Raw genomic sequence first — 18,237 nt, forward strand, 5'->3', positions numbered from 1 at the left:
TTCCGTAATCTAGGCAATGATACCTTTTCATTTGCCATGTCAGACTTTATTATTTGTGCATTAGTGCACCATGTATGTGCTGGATTTTATGCCTGACAAATCCAATTATAGCACTGTAATACACATTTATTTGCCTCAGACTTTGTCGTCCTTCCTTAAGTGTCACGTATCCTCTGTCAAGGTCAGCTATTCAGTGAAGTACACCATATACAGTAAGCAACTTTAGCATCTCAAAATAAATAATAATAATAATAATAATAATAATAATAATAATAATAATAATGTCTGATTAGGTGCCCAGCAAATTTTATACAAACATGTTTACAAATCTTTTCTTAGTGTGGTAGCTGATGTGATTGTTCAGCAGATGGTGGTGGTTCCTTTGGAAGATGCTCTTGGCCAGTGGTATTCCTCTATTTCACTGAGACATAGCTTGTTTTCTTCCGCATTGCTACTAAGGCAACAAAATTCTGCTACTTCCTTGAATTGCTCACTTCCTTTTCTCACGTGTCTTACCTCCACCTCCTTTCTTGTCTATAACTGTGACTTTTATCAAGCCAGTATATTTTTAGCTTAGTTATTTCTTTATTCAAGGCCTTAAGCATTTTATTTAGATGCTTCCCCGAGTCTGCCACTATTATAGTGTCACTGGTAAATCTGCTGCAAATTTATACAATTGCTTTTGATTCCAGTCTTATTTTCTTTCACTGTTGTTATTGTCTGCTCGATGAACATATTAAATAAGTAATATAGTAGAGGGCACCCCTGTCTCATTCTCCTTCTGATTTTATGCTTCTTTCTTGCTATCATTAATATGGGTCTATACAAGGGCGATGTACTTGAGGACAATATTATGGAAATGGAAGAGGATGTAGATGAAGATGAAATGGGAGATATGATACTGCGTGAAGAGTTTGACAGAGCACTGAAAGACCTGAGTCGAAACAAGGCCCCCGGAGTAGACAATATTCCATTGGAACTACTGACAGCCGTGGGAGAGCCAGTCCTGACAAAACTCTACCATCTGGTGAGCAAGATGTATGAAACAGGCGAAATACCCTCAGACTTCAAGAAGAATATAATAATTCCAATCCCAAAGAAATCAGGTGTTGACAGATGTGAAAATTACCGAACTATCAGCTTAATAAGTCACAGCTGCAAAATACTAACACGAATTCTTTACAGACGAATGGAAAAACTAGTAGAAGCCAACCTCGGGGAAGATCAGTTTGGATTCCGTAGAAACACTGGAACACGTGAGGCAATACTGACCTTACGACTTATCTTAGAAGAAAGATTAAGGATAGGCAAACCTACGTTTCTAGCATTTGTAGACTTAGAGAAAGCTTTTGACAATGTTGACTGGAATACTCTCTTTCAAATTCTAAAGGTGGCAGGGGTAAAATACAGGGAGCGAAAGGCTATTTACAATTTGTACAGAAACCAGATGGCAGTTATAAGAGTCGAGGAACATGAAAGGGAAGCAGTGGTTGGGAAGGGAGTAAGACAGGGTTGTAGCCTCTCCCCGATGTTGTTCAATCTGTATATTGAGCAAGCAGTAAAGGAAACAAAAGAAAAATTCGGAGTAGGTATTAAAATTCATGGAGAAGAAATAAAAACTTTGAGGTTCGCCGATGACATTGTAATTCTGTCAGAGACAGCAAAGGACTTGGAAGAGCAGTTGAATGGAATGGACAGTGTCTTGAAAGGAGGATATAAGATGAACATCAACAAAAGCAAAACAAGGATAATGGAATGTAGTCTAATTAAGTCGGGTGATGCTGAGGGAATTAGATTAGGAAATGAGGCACTTAAAGTAGTAAAGGAGTTTTGCTATTTGGGGAGCAAAATAACTGATGATGGTCGAAGTAGAAAGGATATAAAATGTAGGCTGGCAATGGCAAGGAAAGCGTTTCTGAAGAAGAGAAATTTGTTAACATCCAGTATAGATTTAAGTGTCAGGAAGTCATTTCTGAAAGTATTCGTATGGAGTGTAGCCATGTATGGAAGTGAAACATGGACGATAAATAGTTTGGACAAGAGAGAATAGAAGATTTCGAAATGTGGTGCTACAGAAGAATGCTGAAGATTAGATGGGTAGATCACATAACTAATGAGGAAGTATTGAATAGGATTGGGGAGAAGAGAAGTTTGTGGCACAACTTGACCAGAAGAAGGGATCGGTTGGTAGGACATGTTCTGAGGCATCAAGGGATCACCAATTTAGTATTGGAGGGCAGCGTGGAGGGTAAAAATCGTAGAGGGAGACCAAGAGATGAATACACTAAGCAGATTCAGAAGGATGTAGGTTGCAGTAGGTACTGGGAGATGATGAAGCTTGCACAGGATAGAGTAGCATGGAGAGCTGCATCAAACCAGTCTCAGGACTGAAGACCACAACACAAACAATATTCAATTCTTTACTTTGACTTTTGTACATGCTCTAAAGTACAATGACCCATCTTTACAGTCAAGTTCTACTTTGCACATCATTTTAAATATAAACTTACAATTAATCATATCAAATGCCATTTCCTGGTCAAGAAGTGGTGAATATGTTTTTCGGTTTCCTTCTAATCTTCTTCAGAAAGTGACATAGTGCCAATATTTCTTCGCTCATTCCTTGTGGTAATTTGAAGCCAAACTGATCATTGGCTAAGTTCCAATTTGTTTTTTTTAATCATCTCTTTAATCATTCACAGTAATACTTTTGATGCACATGACAGAACTTGTACTGTCTGCAACAGTTCTAAGAATTGTGAAGTCTGGTGGGGTACATATCCTCTTTGTAACATTTAGATACCAGGTTAAACAATTTGCTTTTAATGTTGACACTTATTTGCTGTAGGAGCTCTGCAGGGATGTAATGTACACTCATTGCTTCATTTGATTTTCATCTATTTACTGCAAGGAAATTTAGTGTTACTGTACATGTCTTCAATAAACTCTTCACATGTCATGTCACATCTGTGTCAAAAGACAGCTTACCATTTTTATCTGTCACAGAATTACTGTTGGTTCTCTGTCTATGCTGCAACAGTTTAACCTTTAAGTAAGCTTCATCCTGTTAACCATATTTAAAATGGCCACTCACTTCTTTGTTTAATTTTTCCCAGACTTTATTTTCTCTGAATGTCACATTGTTGGTATCTTGTTTCTGATAGTGTTACATTGATCAGGGCTCTCTTTTAGTCTACTCCTTTTGTCAACAAATTCCAATATTTCTGGGGTCATCCAATGTTTTCACCGTCCTAACTACCTAATTCCTAAAGTGTCTGTATTAGTTATATTTGACACCAAAGCATCCCAGCTCCTTTTGACCCTGTGAGATTCCATCGTTGCATGCTTTAATTCCTATGCAGCCTCTGTAACCTTCAATTTATATATTACCTTTCCCTTAGGTATTTCAGCTGGTGCTGCTTAAATCCTACATTGCATTTTGCCACAATATTTGTATGGCCCCTATCTCTATTAGCACCTGGGCAACTGTGAATATTTTACTTGGTTCCTGTACCTTTGCTTTACTATTATATAATCAATCACTTATCTCCCACTATCTCCACATGTAGCACCTTCTCTCTGGAGCTTCAGAATATGTGTTTGTTAAAATCATCTCATGATGTTCACAAAATTCTAAAAATTTCTTAACTCTTGAATTGATTCTTCCCAATCCAAACTTAACAGCATACTTGTAGTTATCTTATATGGGTACCAGTGCATTAAATCTCCCATGAGAATAACATTGTTTTTGATGCATCATTTCCATCAATTCTTCACTGGAGTCATGAATAATTCATATTTGTTAATCATTACTGTTTGTATATATATATTTGAGTTATTTTTATATCAACTGGGCTAGCTTTTACCTTTTCAATTTATATACTACCACTCACACAGTATGTGTTCATTAAATTATGCATCCACTTCTTTGTTAATATAACTGCAACTCCAGTCTCTCTTGACTCTTGTATCTGTTATAAATTACTCTACAATCTTCTGACGTAAAGTGATTATTTCTAGCCCAACTCCTCTCACATAGTTCTAAAATACTCAATTGGCACTTTTTCATAGTCTTTTTGACTTCATCTTGTTTACATATTTAGTAGTATTCACACATTCCATGTACCAATGTTCAATTTATCTTTCTCTTCTTTTTATAGTCTTCCTACTTCTTCTCTGCAAGGATTTCATTCAGTGATGACCTAATAAGCCTCACCATTCCTCCTGCCGGATGATGGGATCTGAAACCCACGTTCAGTAAAGATACATCATTGCTAGAAGTGGGATATCCAGGTGGATCTTTAATGTGGTAGTTTCCTGTTGCTTTTCCTCCATACCACTAACCTTGGTCACTCAGCAATCTTCATGGGTAGTTTTCCATCTTAAGGCAAAGTGGGTACCCTACCTCTTCTATCCACTCATCTTTCCTCCAAGCAGACCACTGGCACTTAACAGAGAATGGCTCCTTTTTCTGAGAGACAGTTGGTCCCAACCTACATTAGCTGCCTGAAGCATGGCCTCCACCACTTGAGGTTGAGGTTTTAGATCGAGTTTTTCCCTTCGTTCAGCAAATTACCAAATAAAATATCATATTGGGTTCAGTCTATCCTACAGCTGTAATTTGGTTTTTTGTTTTCAGTTCAGTTTGTAAGAGCAAATTTCCCCCCTGCAGTGTTCTTGAAATACTGTTTTTCTTCACTGTCTCTTTTGCAATCTAATTACATCCCACTGTACAGATTTCCCATTTAAATGGTTGGCAAAAGACTGTTACTGTAAATACAATGCTTCTGTTTGTTATAAAATAGTTTTTCTGCTGCCACTCATAGTTCTCTTATTTCTTATTTGATGCAACTAGATAAATTCTGTTTCTGAAGTGGAATCATTTCCCAGATGTATCATACAAGAAATAAACAAAAGAAAATCTTGTGAGACAGCAGAAAGTTATATTATAACAAAGTGAATTATTTTCCTCTATCAAAGGTTATTTTAAGTCTCCCCAGACTCTAGGTTTTCAATACTAAGATCTTCATCTAAATGAGTGTGGTCCGCCTTCACAAGTTTCCCCTCTGATCATGTTTACACTTGTCAGTGCCAATCTGCACACGAATATCATTCCATGGTCCTGCAGGAGGAATGGCGAGGCTTATTAGGTCATCACTGAATGAAATCCTTGCAGAGAAGAAGTAGGAAGACTATAAAAAGAAGAGAAAGATAAATTGAACATTGGTACATGGAATGTGCGAATACTATTAAATATGGAAACAAGATGAAGTCAAAAAGACTATGAAAAAGTGCCAAGTTTTAGAACTATGTGAGGAGGTGGGCTGGAAATAGTACTTTACATCAGAAGATTGTAGAGTAATTTATAACGGAAACAAGAGTCAAGAGAGAATGGAGTTGCTGTTCCTATTTTGTGTTAAGCTTTTTCTGTCTACTCCATTTTTATTTGTTTACTGTTAAATTTTTTTACTTTTTCATTGCATTGCCACCACACTGTCAAAGATGTTACTTAATGTATGTTTCTACTTCAATCTAGACGTGTAATTTCTTGACCAATGTTTGCAAACGTTGTAACTTCTTTGGTGACAATACTCAGTAAATGTCTGATACAGGCTTTGTAAGCCGAAAACCGATTAACACAATAAAAGTAATTCTGTAGAACAAAAGCAAACTGGTGCTTCTCATTTCTTACAATGTTTTCTACCAAGAACCGACGAAAGATTCCGTCAACATAAAAATTACTTTTCTAACAACATAAAACCACCTCTTCCAGATAGAAAGCATTTAATATATTAACAAATAATCTGAAACTAAGAATTTGAAAATGATAGTACTGTTTATCCTACAAGTTACCGATTGCCAATCCTCAGCTTCATCTCGCTTTTCCTTTATTTTCTTCACTTCTTCTACTTTTCGAATTTGCTCCTGCGCTGATCGATACAAGTCACAGGGACCAACTTTGATGAACTGAAGTGGATTAGCCGCTGGTTTTGAAGACGTCAGCTTTGGAAGTCGAGTCGGGATCGTCTCCACATGCTCCTGGAAACACTTAAAGCAATTTGAAATAAATTGTAAACATTATAATGGCAAGAACAACATTGAACTAAATCTGGCCGTACGTATGAATCGCCTAAACAAATTTGACACTCGACGCGATGGCTGATGGGAGCGACTGTGAATGGGAAATGCCTTTAGGGTCGCTCCCATCAGCCAGCGTTGCCAATTTAGCGACTTTGTCGCTAGAAATGGCGACTTTTGCCCTCGTCTTAGCGACAAAAAAAAAAAAAACGTTTTAGCGACAAAAATTATTTAGCGACTTATCTGGCGACTTTTGGAGTACTGACGACTCAAAACTATTTTGGGCCAGTATTTTCATTAACAAAACTAAGATTTTAACTATAGAAATTGTCTGAGTCAAGTTTGTCTGAAGAAAATAAAGTTTATTTGAAGAAGAGATGCATTCAGTTTAGCCTGAAACTAATAAAAGAAATTCAACAAAGACTGCCAAGTAAAGTTACGATCCTGAAGAAAATGTCAATGCTGAATGTTAAAGAAACACTAAAAGTGAATAAAAATAATGCTGTAGCGGATGTAGCCAAATAACTGGGTTTTAGTAGCGATTTCATAGACGGTATGCTGCAAGAATGGCATAATATCAACTTCATTAGGTGGAATAACTCTACTAACACTGTTTTATTTTGGAGTGAGGTTTTGCAGAATGAAAATACCGCAGGGGAGAATCCTTTTTCTTTGATTTCACAGCTAGCAATGACTGTTCTATGCCTACCGCATTAAAATGCAGAAATGGAAAGAATATTCAGTTCTATGAACATTATAAAAACTGAACAACGTAACAGATTATAGTTAAAGACAATTAATGCTTTGATCATATTGAGAGACCAGCTGAAGAAACAAAATAAAGATTGTGCATCTTTTGACATACCGTCAGACGTATTGGAGCTTGTTGGAACGAACAAAAGTTACCCTTTTGTGACAAAACCAGTCGAACTGCATCATCTGTTGAGCGACGTTCAACCCTCTACATCAACTACAGTTCTGTCAGAGCATGAAACAGAAGAGTTATTCGATCTTCTGAGTGACGACGATGAATAGCTGACATACCGGTATTTATATATTTTGTAACTTAATTTGTTTTCTTGCTTTCTTTTGTTAGAAATATAGTTGTATATTTCTAGTATATTTGACTACTGTGATTGAAACAACAATTTATGTGTTGCGTCAATTATGATAACAAATTTAATTAAACGTTAGCGTATTTTATATATATATATATATATATATATATATATATATGTTGTTGCAAGCGATGCGTCATTTAATTAAGACAATATAGCAATTACGTATGAGAGTTTTTATAAATATTTTATTCCCCCCCCCCTCCCCCACTGGCTTATTGCACCATTCACAGCACGAAATTTTCAGTACACCCCTAGTAAAATCAGTTTTAGCGACTTTCTAGCGACTTTTGATATTGAATCTAGCGACTCGGGTTTTTTAGAGTTGGCAACACTGCCATCAGCCACAGCGCCTTGTGGCAACTTCGTTTAGGCGTGTAGTACGACTGAGACTTATTATTCTGTTTTGTACTATTCTACACATTCCATGTATCAAAATAGCTGTGAGACTGTTCACATGAGTAAATTAATGAGAAAAACTAAGTGAAGAAAACAATTCTTTTTTGAAGCCATGTCTCCAATAATAGTGAATTTTTCTTTTTTTTCCACTACATGATTAAATTTTCACTGTATATGCTACAAAGGAGATACTTGAACCAAGTAGCTAGCTGGAACACATCGGCTGACTGATCACGATAGAATTTAGGCCTATACACAATGCAGCCTCAGCAAATATCCGAGATGGAAATTTGTTTCATGAGTTCATTCAGATTTGGCTTCCAGCAGTATGATCACTGTTACGTGAACGGATAGCAGTCTAAAGAACAGCTTCTGAAACTCCGTCTACATCCACAACGGTTATCTGCAAATCACACTTAAGTGCCCGGCAGAGGGTTCATCGAACCACCTACACACTAATTCTCTATTATTCCGATCTCTAACAGTGCGCGGAAAAAACAAACACTTGTATCTTTCCGTTTGAGTGTTGATTTTCCTTATTCTATTTTGATGAACGTTACCCCTATGTAAATCCGTGCCAATAAAAAAAAATTTTGAATTCGGAGGAGAAATTTGTGATTGAAATTTCGTGAGAAGATTCTGCAGCAACGAAAAACGCCTTTGTTTTAGTCATGTCCACCCTCAAATCCCGTACCATGTCCGTGACACACTAGGTCCTAGTTCGGAATAATACTAAATCTAACGTTATTTGAATTTTCTCGATGTACTACATCAATCCTATCCGGGAAGGATTCCACACTGAGCAGCGGAACTCCGAAAGAGGACGAACGAGAGTAATGTAGGCAGTCGCTTTAGTAGATATGTTACATTTTCTAAGTGGTCCGCGAATAAACAGCAAGCTTTGGTTTGTTTTCACCGCAACATTTACTATGTATTGTGTAAAATCTTACGGGACTTAACTGCTAAGGTAATCAGTCCCTTAGCTTACACACTACTTAACCTAAATTATCCTAAGGACAAACACACACACCCATGCCCGAGGGAGGACTAACTCCGCCGCGACCAGCCTACTATGTATTCTTTACATTTTAAGTTGTTCGTAATAGCAATGCCTAGGTATGTAGTTGAATTTACGGTCTTGAGATTTGAGTGATTTATCGTGTAATCGACTTGTAACGGATTCCTTTTAGCACTCATGGGGATGACCTCACACTTTTCATTATTTAAGGTCAACTGCCAATTTTCGCATCATACAGATGTCTTTTCTAAATCGGTTTTGCAATTCATTTTGATCTTCTGATTACTTGACAACAGACATAATCATCTTGGCGAATGCCAGAAATAACTTCTGTTTTACTCTATGAGTTCCCGTACATTACTACGAACTGTGACCTCTCCAACAGGAAATCACGATTCCAGTCACATGACAGACGATATTCCGTAAGCACGCAATTTCACTACAAGACGCTTGTGTGTTACAGTGTCTAAAGCCTCCTGGAAATCTAGAAATACGGAATCAATTTCAAGACCCTTGTCAATTGCACTCAACACTTCGTGTGAGTAAAAGAGTTAGTTGTGTTTCACAAGAACGATGTTTTCTTAGTCCGCGTTGACAGAGGTAGTTCATTATGTTTGAGCACAATATTTGTTCCAAAACCCTGTTGCATATCGATGAGCTAAAGGAGGATAACTAGGGTTTAGTGGGAACAAGCACACAGTTTTCATTAACACTTAAGAAACCAAACCGTTTACAAAGTGCGACAAACAATATGGAGCAGTTTAATTATGAGATGATAAAGAGAAAGAGAGAGAGAGAGAGAGAGAGAGAGAGAGAGAGAGAGAGAGAGAGCGACTTCATTTCTCCTCCCACTTGGGTCAACGACCATGTGAAATATGCGCAACAAAGTAATTTGACAAAGTCCCCATATCTTATCGACTTCATTATGGAAGGTGCTCAATATATACAGTTATGAACATGTGTTAAGTGGATAATAATTAGATGTTTGTGTGAAAGTTCAGCATTACGACCAGGCTCAGATTGCGAAGCAGTAAACTTGGAGAATTTATAGGTCGGCGATTTATGTCTGTGAATCGCTTCACTCTTGCAGTGTTGCTTGTGTTTTGTCTAGTATTTTGTGGCATTTGGGATAATACTGTCCACAGAATAAACTCTTCTGAAGGACCGCCAGTCTACCATGAAGCTCCAGCCAAGTTATACGTCGCTAAAGCAGCTACTGAACTATTAAACAGGGTAATGGGTGACCCTCATACAGTACATGGGCCTCATCCATCCACTTAATGTCTAAAAAGAGTTGCGCATGTAGTATGTGCAAGGATTACAGAGCACTAAACCCCCAAACAGTACCAGACAGAAATCCTATACCAAATAATGAGAACTTCAGTATTTAGTGTTATTAATTGTGAAAAGGTGTATCTACAGATCCCAATGGCAATGGAGGACATTTACAAGACTGCCATCATTACTCCTTTCGTATTAAGTGAATACTTGTACAAGCTTCGTGCATTAAAAATCTCTGACCAGATTTGGCAGCATTTTATCAGTATGGCTCTCAGTCACTTCCCGTTCTGTTTCCTATAACTAGACGATACACTGATTTTTTCCTCTTTGCCTGAACAACATGAAGAGTAGCTGCAGATGGTCTTCTGTGCACTGGAAGAATTTGGGATAGTAGTAAACAAGGACAAATGCCAGTTATGCAAGGAGACATTGTGACAAGATGGAATCAGACCAATGCAAGAATGTAAAGGACTCGTTACCTGAATTACCGAGGTTTTGTTCGTGTAATATTGCCTTCACTCTAGGAGGGACGTAGAGAATAGGGAAGAGCGACCAAGGATTTGAAGAATATTTTAAGATTCTGCCTTAAATATTCTATCTGATGAGAAGCATTTGGACACCCATATGACATGCGGAATTGACCACTGGATGTTACAAGAGACAAACCCGCCAATGTGGAAGGAGGCAGGGAGTGTTGTGTTGGCAGCAATGAAGCAGTGACAGTAGAATTGGTCGTTCAGGTGGGCACAATCACTTCAGGCGTGGACTAATCACTCGACGTCACCTGCGTATCAAATCCGTTACGGACATTCAACCCTCCTAAAGCTGTTCAAGTCGACTATTGGTAATGTAACTGAAGTGGAAACACGAAGGAACGACCTCAGATAAACCAAGTACAGGCAGGCCTCACGTACTGACGGAAAGGGAGCTTGGAGCTTTGCAAAGGATGGTTGTAAAAGTTCGCATGAAAACTGCCGAATAAATCACTCGTGAGCTCCGAAGAGCTACTAGCAGTCCAGATAGCATAATGACTGCGTAGAGAGTTAAAGAAAGAAAAGGTACAATAATCGTGCAGCTCCTCATAAGCTGCACGTTTCTGTACCTACTGCTATCTGATGCTCGAGGTGGTGTAATGATCGAATCCACTGGACCGTGGATGACTCTAAACGAGTGACTGGGAGGGATGAATGACGCTATACTTTGTGGCAATCCGATAGAACGATTTGGATACTGTCTGATTAATGTTACCCGTCATCATATGTAAAGCTAACAGTGAAATACAGAGGAGGAGGAGGAGGTGGTGGTGGTGCTGGTGGTGGTATGGTATGGTATGGTATGGTATGGTATGGTATGGTGGTGTTTTTTGAAGTTAGGGTTGGTCTCCTTGTGCTTAAAAAAGCTAAATGTGGAAGGATGTGTGCACAATTTACACCATTGTGTGCTCCGTACGATGGAGGAACAGTCGAGCACTATGGCTGTATGAGCATGTCAAAGCAGCTTGAGAGAGAGAGAGAATGATTTGTGGAAAGTAACTGTCCTGAAATGGACTGACCTGCCCAAAGTCCCTATCTAAACCTAACGTAACTATTTTTGGACGAGTTAAAATGTCGACTTCACTCCAGATGCCACCGGTCAACGTCACTGCTATTTCTCCTCGGACATTCAAACACTTCATTGAAAATATCCCCTGCATGGTTCAAGCTGTAAAAGAAGAATGGTGGAAATACCCTTAGTTAGTACTTGAGAAAATTCCGATTGAACGAGCTGGTTTTCGCCAAGAACGAACTTGTCCAGACCAGATAATGTCACCCACGACCTACATAGAAGCAAGCTTTTAAAAGAATTTAAAAACATCTGCTATATTTTTAGATCTCTTAGCAGCTTATGATATAGTATGGAGACACGGTCTTCTCTAAAAACTCATTCAAATAATCCCATGCAGAAAAACAGTCCAACTTATTAGCATCATGCTTGCTGGAAGGTCATTCCAGGTCGTACTGGGAAATTGGATAAGGTCTTCAAAGACACTAAATGATGGACTATCTCAGGAATCTGTCCTTGCCCCACTCCTGTTTAATCTGTGCATCTCAGACATATCTAAAACTGTACCTCTTCAGCCTGGATACGCCAGTAATTGGGTGCTGGCAGTGGAGCATCGAAATTTTGAATAAAATGAAGCCATCTTAACATCTGATCTTTTTTTTTTTTTTTTTTTTTTTGGTAGGGTTTAAGGGCGCTCAACTGCTGAGGTCATTAGCGCCCAGTCACTGGTGTTAGAGCACAAGGAACCTGCTAAAACTCAAGGGGATGGGGGGACATCAAAAGGACCGGACAAAGATGCAGATGAAATAAGTAAAAAGGTTAAATGTCTTTGGTCAAGCCAGTTAAAGTTATAAAACGCAGAAGACGAGCAGCTGCTCGAGCGTCATCAGCTAAAACATCCGGTAAGGTAGATGGCAGGGACAGGACAACACGAAATTGACTAAAACGGGGACACGACAATAAAACATGGCGCACCGTTAATGCCTGACCACAAGGGCACTGCGGGGCTGGGTCACCAGAGAGCAGGTAGCGGTGGCTAAACCGGCAATGCCCAATCCGCAACCTGGTCAGAAGGACCTCCTCGCGCCGAGATGGTCGGGAGGAAGTTGTCCAAGCAGTTGGGAGCGGTTTTACTGCCTAGAGCTTGTTTCCTTGGAGGGATGACCAAGCATCCCACCACAAGGACACAAGCCGCTTACAGACATCCCCACAAACGTCAGATGACGGGACACAATGGGAGGCTGGCCGAGGCTGGAGGACTGCAGCCTTGGCTGCAGCATCCGCAGCCTCATTCCCAGGCACTCCTACATGTCCGGGGACCCACAGAAAGCTGACAGAACCGCCATTATCAGCGAAACAATGGAGGGACTGCTGTATTCGTTGAATCAAGGGATGGACTGGATAGGGAGCCCCAAGGCTCTGAAGAGCACTGGGTGAGTCAGTGCAGAGGACATACGATGAATGACGGTGGCGGCGGGCATACTGAATGGCCTGATGGAGAGCAAAAAGCTCGGCCGTAAAGCTGGAACATTGGTCAAGGAGCCGGTATTTAAAGGTGGCGGTCCCGACGACAAAGGCACAGCCGACACCATCGTCAGTTTTGGAGCCATCGGTGTAAATAAAGGTGTGACCAGCAAGTCGAGCACGAAGTTCGACAAACCGGGAGCAATACACTGCAGCCGGAGTACCCTCCTTCGGGAGTGAGCTGAGGTCGAGATAAATACGAACCGGAGCCTGGAGCCAAGGTGGTGTCGGGCTCTCACCCTCTCTGAAGGTGGTAGGGAGGGCAAAATCCAATTGTCGAAGCAGGCGACGGAAGCGGACTCCGGGGGGCAGCAGGGCAGACACATATAACCCGTACTGACGGTCGAGAGAATCGGCGAAGAAGGACTTGTAAGAGGGGTGGTCGGGCATAGACAACAGCCGGCAGGCATACCGACACAGCAGTATGTCGCGCCGGTAGGTCAACGGTAACTCGGCAGCTTCAGCGTAAAGACTCTCGACAGGACTAGTGTAGAAGGCTCCAGTCGCAAGACGTATCCCCCGATGGTGGATGGAGTTGAGCCGGCGTAAGAGGGATGGCCGAGCGGACGAGTAGACGAAGCTCCCATAATCCAGCTTCGATCGGACAATGGACCGATACAAGCGAAGCAGGACAGTGCGATCCGCTCCCCAAGATGAACCGCTAAGAACTCTGAGGACATTAAGGGAACGTGTACAACGGGCCGCCAAGTAAGAGACATGTGGAGACCAACACAGTTTCCGGTCCAATGTGAGCCCTAGAAACTTAGTTGTGTCCACGAATGGGAGAACAACGGGACCGAGATGTAAGGATGGCGGAAGGAACGCTTTATATCGCCAAAAGTTGATACAAACCGTCTGCTCTTCAGAGAACCGGAAGCCATTTGCCACGCTCCATGAGTAGAGGCTGTCTAGACAACGCTGGAGGCAGCGCTCCAGGAGGCATGTTCTCTGGGCACTGCAGTAGATCGCGAAGTCATCGACAAAGAGAGAGCCTGAGACATTAGGTGGAATGCAATCCATAATTGGATTGATCGCGATGGCAAAAAGGGCTACGCTCAAGACGGAGCCCTGAGGCACTCCGTTCTCCTGGAGGAAGACGTCGGACAATACGGAACCCACACGTACCCTAAACTTTCGATCCGTTAAAAAGGAATCAATAAAAAGGGGCAGACGACCGCGTAGGCCCCACTTGTGCATAGTGCGGAGGATACCTCCTCTCCAACAGGTATCATAAGCCTTCTCCAAGTCGAAGAACACGGCTACCGTTTGGCGCCTTCGCAAAAAGTTGTTCATGATGAATGTCGACAAGGTCACAAGGTGGTCAACAGCGGAGCGGCGGCGACGAAAGCCGCATTGGACATTAGTAAGTAGTCGTCGAGATTCAAGAATCCAAACTAACCGAGCATTAACCATGCGCTCCATCACCTTACAGACACAGCTTGTAAGAGAAATGGGGCGGTAACTAGAAGGAAGGTGTCTATCCTTCCCGGGTTTGGGTATAGGAACAACAACAGCGTCACGCCAACGCATGGGGACCTGACCTTCGGTCCAGACGCGATTGTAGATACGAAGAAGGAAGCTTTTGCCCGCCGGAGAAAGGTGTGCCAGCATCTGAACGTGAATGGCATCTGGCCCCGGAGCAGAGGACCGGGACAGTGCAAGCGCACGTTCGAGTTCCCGCATAGTAAAGGGGGCATTGTAAGTCTCCAGATTCAGCGAGTGGAAGGAAGGTCGCCGAGCCTCGTCTGCCTCTTTCCTGGGAAGGAAGGCAGGATGGTAATGGGCGGAGCTTGAAACCTCCGCGAAAAAGCGGCCAAAGGCGTTGGAGACAGCCACAGGATCAACAAGGACCTCATTACCTGAGGTCAGGCCAGGTACTGAGGAGTGGGCCTTAATGCCCGACAGCCGGCGCAGGCTACCCCAAACAACGGAAGAGGGAGTAAAACTGGTAAAGGAGCTCGTGAAAGAGGCCCAGCAAGCTTTTTTGCTGTCTTTGATGACTCTACGGCATTGCGCTCGGAGTCGTTTGTATTCAATACAATTCGCCAACGTAGGATGGCGGCGAAAGGTGCGTAAAGCACGTCGTCGAGCACGGATAGCGTCCCTACAAGCCTCGTTCCACCAGGGGACGGAAACGCGACGTGAAGAAGAAGTAGTACGAGGTATGGAACGTTCGGCAGCATTGATAATAACAGCCGTGAGGTATTCGACCTGACTGTCACAACTGGAAAAATCGCGGTCCGGAAAGGTCGCCAGGGAGGAGTAAAGCCCCCAGTCAGCTTTCAGTATGTTCCAGCGCGAAGGACGTGGGGATGGGGTGTGGTGCAGGAGACGAACGACACAGGGGAAGTGGTCGCTCGAATAGGTGTCAGAAAGGACATACCACTCGAACCGACGGGCAAGAGTGGTAGAACAGATCGAGAGGTCCAAGTGGGAGTAGGTATGAGTAGAGTCCGAGAGGAAAGTCGGGGCGCCGGTATTGAGGCAGACAAGATTGAGATGGTTGAAGACATCCGCCAAGAGTGAGCCTCTTTGACAGGATGCAGGAGAGCCCCAAAGGGGATGATGGGCATTGAAGTCGCCAAACAATAAGAACGGCGGGGGAAGCTGATCGATCAGGTGCATCATGTCAGCCCGACTAACAGCAGATGACGGTGGAGTGTAGACGGTACAAACTGAAAAAGTAAAAGCAGAAAGAGTAATGCGGATAGCTATTGCTTGGAGTGGGGTGGTCAATGGGATGGGATGGTAATAGACATCGTCCCGAACGAGCAACATGACCCCACCATGAGCTGGGATACCGTCCACAGGGGTGAGGTCATACCGCTCTGAGGTATAGTGGGAAAAGGCAATACGGTCAGTCGGGCGCAACTTGGTTTCCTGGAGACCAAGGACGAGCGGACAGTGCAGGCGGAGGAGCAGTTGTAATTCCTCCCGATTAGGTCGAATACCTCTTATGTTCCAATGAAACAACGCCATTGCTAGTCAAAAAGTTGGGGGAACGAGACGGGGAAGAGCTGGTCACCTCGATGGCCGCGGAGGGCCAGGTTGCGAGGCAACAACGCTACAACTGACGGCAGGCGGATCCGGTTCCATCGACTCGTCGCCAGCTGCGGCCGCTGTCCCTGATTGTGTAGGAGGGGCCGCATCATTTGCCGACAAAAGGCCGGCGGAACGCCTGGCAGCAGAGCGTCCCGGCGAAACTGAGGACGGCCGGGAGCAGCGACTCACGGATGAAGCGTCAGATGAAACGCGCCGGGGTGGAGAGGGGGATAGAGATTTCTTCTTGGAGGCCTTCTTGGAAGGCCGAGGAGGCACAGGGATGGTGGGCTGGACCCGAAGAAGGTCCTCACGCGCGGGGTCCGTTTTGGAACGCCGGACCTCGGAAGCTGGGGTCCGGAACGTTTCCCCGATGGACGCCTGAGAAGAGGATCGCTTCTCAGGTGGCGTGGGGGGAGGAGGAGGAGGAAGGGTGGCCCCTGGTGCAGGGGGGGTGGGGGCCACGGGGGAGGAGGAGTTGGAAGGGAGGGATTTGGGAGGCGGAGGCAGAGCCCCCTGACGGGCAGAGGAGGCGGAGGGGGGACAGGATAGAGGTGAGGATACAGCGGAAGGAGTGGACACAACGGAGGCAAACGAAGTGGCCAGTGACACGGGATGAAGGCGGTCATACTTCTTCCTGGCCTCAGAATAAGAGAGCCGATCCAAAGTTTTGATTGCTTGTATTTTTTTCTCCTTCTGATAGGCGGGGCAGTCTGGGGACCTAGGCGAGTGGACGCCAGGACAATTAGGGCACCGAGGTGGTGGGGTGCAAGTATGTTCCTCACGAAGAGGACGTCCACAGTCGCCACAAAGGGGCTCAGCCTCACACCGGGACGACATGTGCCCAAAGCGCAAACACCTAAAACAGCGCATAGGAGGCGGGACGTAAGGTCGCACGTCGCACCGGTAGCACATCACCTTTACCTTCTCTGGGAGAACGTCCCCCTCGAAGGCGAGGATAAAGGCCCCGGTGTCGATGCGACGGTCTTTGGGGCCGCGCTGGACTCGCCGGACGAAAAGCACGCCGCGGCGCTCCAGGTTGGCCCTGAGCTCCTCATCAGATTGTAGCAGGAGGTCACGATGAAAAATGACCCCCTGCGTCCTATTTAGTGCCAGATGTGGGACAATGGAGACTGGGATGTCCCCTAGGCGGTCGCACGCCTGGAGTGCCGCCGATTGTGTGGCAGAGGTGGTCTTGATAAGAACGGACCCTGATCGCATCTTGCTGAGAGCCTCGATTTCCCCGAAGACGTCCTCAATGTGTTGAACAAAGAACATGGGCTTGGAGGTGGCGAACGTCCCCCCATCTGTTCGAGAACAGACCAAATAGCGGGGGAAGTACTTCGCCCCAAGCCGGCGGGCCTGTCCCTCCTCCCATGGAGTGGCCAAGGGGGAAAGGGCAGGAGAACCAGAACTAGAAATGGTACCTTTTCTTTTGGAAGACTCGGCCGCAGAGCGACCTGATACGTGTTGACGTTTCATGTGCGAAACGTCCGCCCCGATACCACCCACTCCGACCAGGGGCTCTCCCCACGGGCGCCACCCAGCCGCAGCAAGGGCCACCTGGCAGGATGACCATTGCCGGGAGTCCTGATGCCCCAAGGAGACGGGCATCTACTCCTTGGCCAACGTGGGGAGGGTGCAGCTCAGGTATCGGCAGTACGATCCCTGTGTTGTCAGGGGGCTACAACCTAGAGGGTACATGACGACCCCACCACAACGGGCTGGCTACCGTGCTGGATTTCTGGTGCCATGGAAAGTCCATCATGATCGCTGGTGCAGATGGAGATGCACTATGGGCGTAACTTGGACAACCCATCAGGCGTTTAGGCCCAATTTGAGGAATAATGGGGATGGTGACAACGCCGGTGCAATGCTGAGTGCCAAAGTCTTAGTGCACTTAGGACCAGTGGTACACCATGTAAGGTGTCCTTCCCCAAAAGGCTCGTACTTCTGTAGAATTTTGAAAAATGGAGGTCAAACCCCAAGGGGGACCATCACATTAAGGCCAAAACATTGGAGACTCCTTTTAGTCGCCTCTTACGACAGGCAGGAATACCGCGGGCCTATTCTCGCCCCCGAACCCGCAGGGGGACATCTGATCTGGCGATAACAGGAATACACTTTCGGAGGAGGAGATTGAAACCAAACCCCATTAAAACAGCGACGGCTTGCTTTCATTTATGCAACAGAGCGGCGAATAGACAGTTCCAGGTCTATTTTGGCGACAGATTGCTT

General features: G+C 44.0%; 1 protein-coding gene across 6 annotated transcripts in view; it reads right to left on the reverse strand.

Annotated features, from left to right (window-relative positions):
- LOC126469782 (uncharacterized) overlaps positions 1-18,237 on the reverse strand; it is a 510,509-nt gene that overhangs the window by 83,518 nt on the left and 408,754 nt on the right. For 5 of the 6 annotated variants that reach the window (XM_050097018.1, XM_050097023.1, XM_050097022.1 and 2 more), the window contains one exon: positions 5,854-6,048. In XM_050097018.1, coding sequence (XP_049952975.1) covers positions 5,854-6,048 — 195 coding nt within the window. The remainder of the gene's footprint in view (positions 1-5,853; positions 6,049-18,237) is intronic. The other variant, XM_050097021.1, reaches the window with a different exon arrangement.

The sequence above is a fragment of the Schistocerca serialis genome, chromosome 3, assembly GCF_023864345.2.
Source record: "Schistocerca serialis cubense isolate TAMUIC-IGC-003099 chromosome 3, iqSchSeri2.2, whole genome shotgun sequence".
Taxonomy (NCBI): domain Eukaryota; kingdom Metazoa; phylum Arthropoda; class Insecta; order Orthoptera; family Acrididae; genus Schistocerca; species Schistocerca serialis.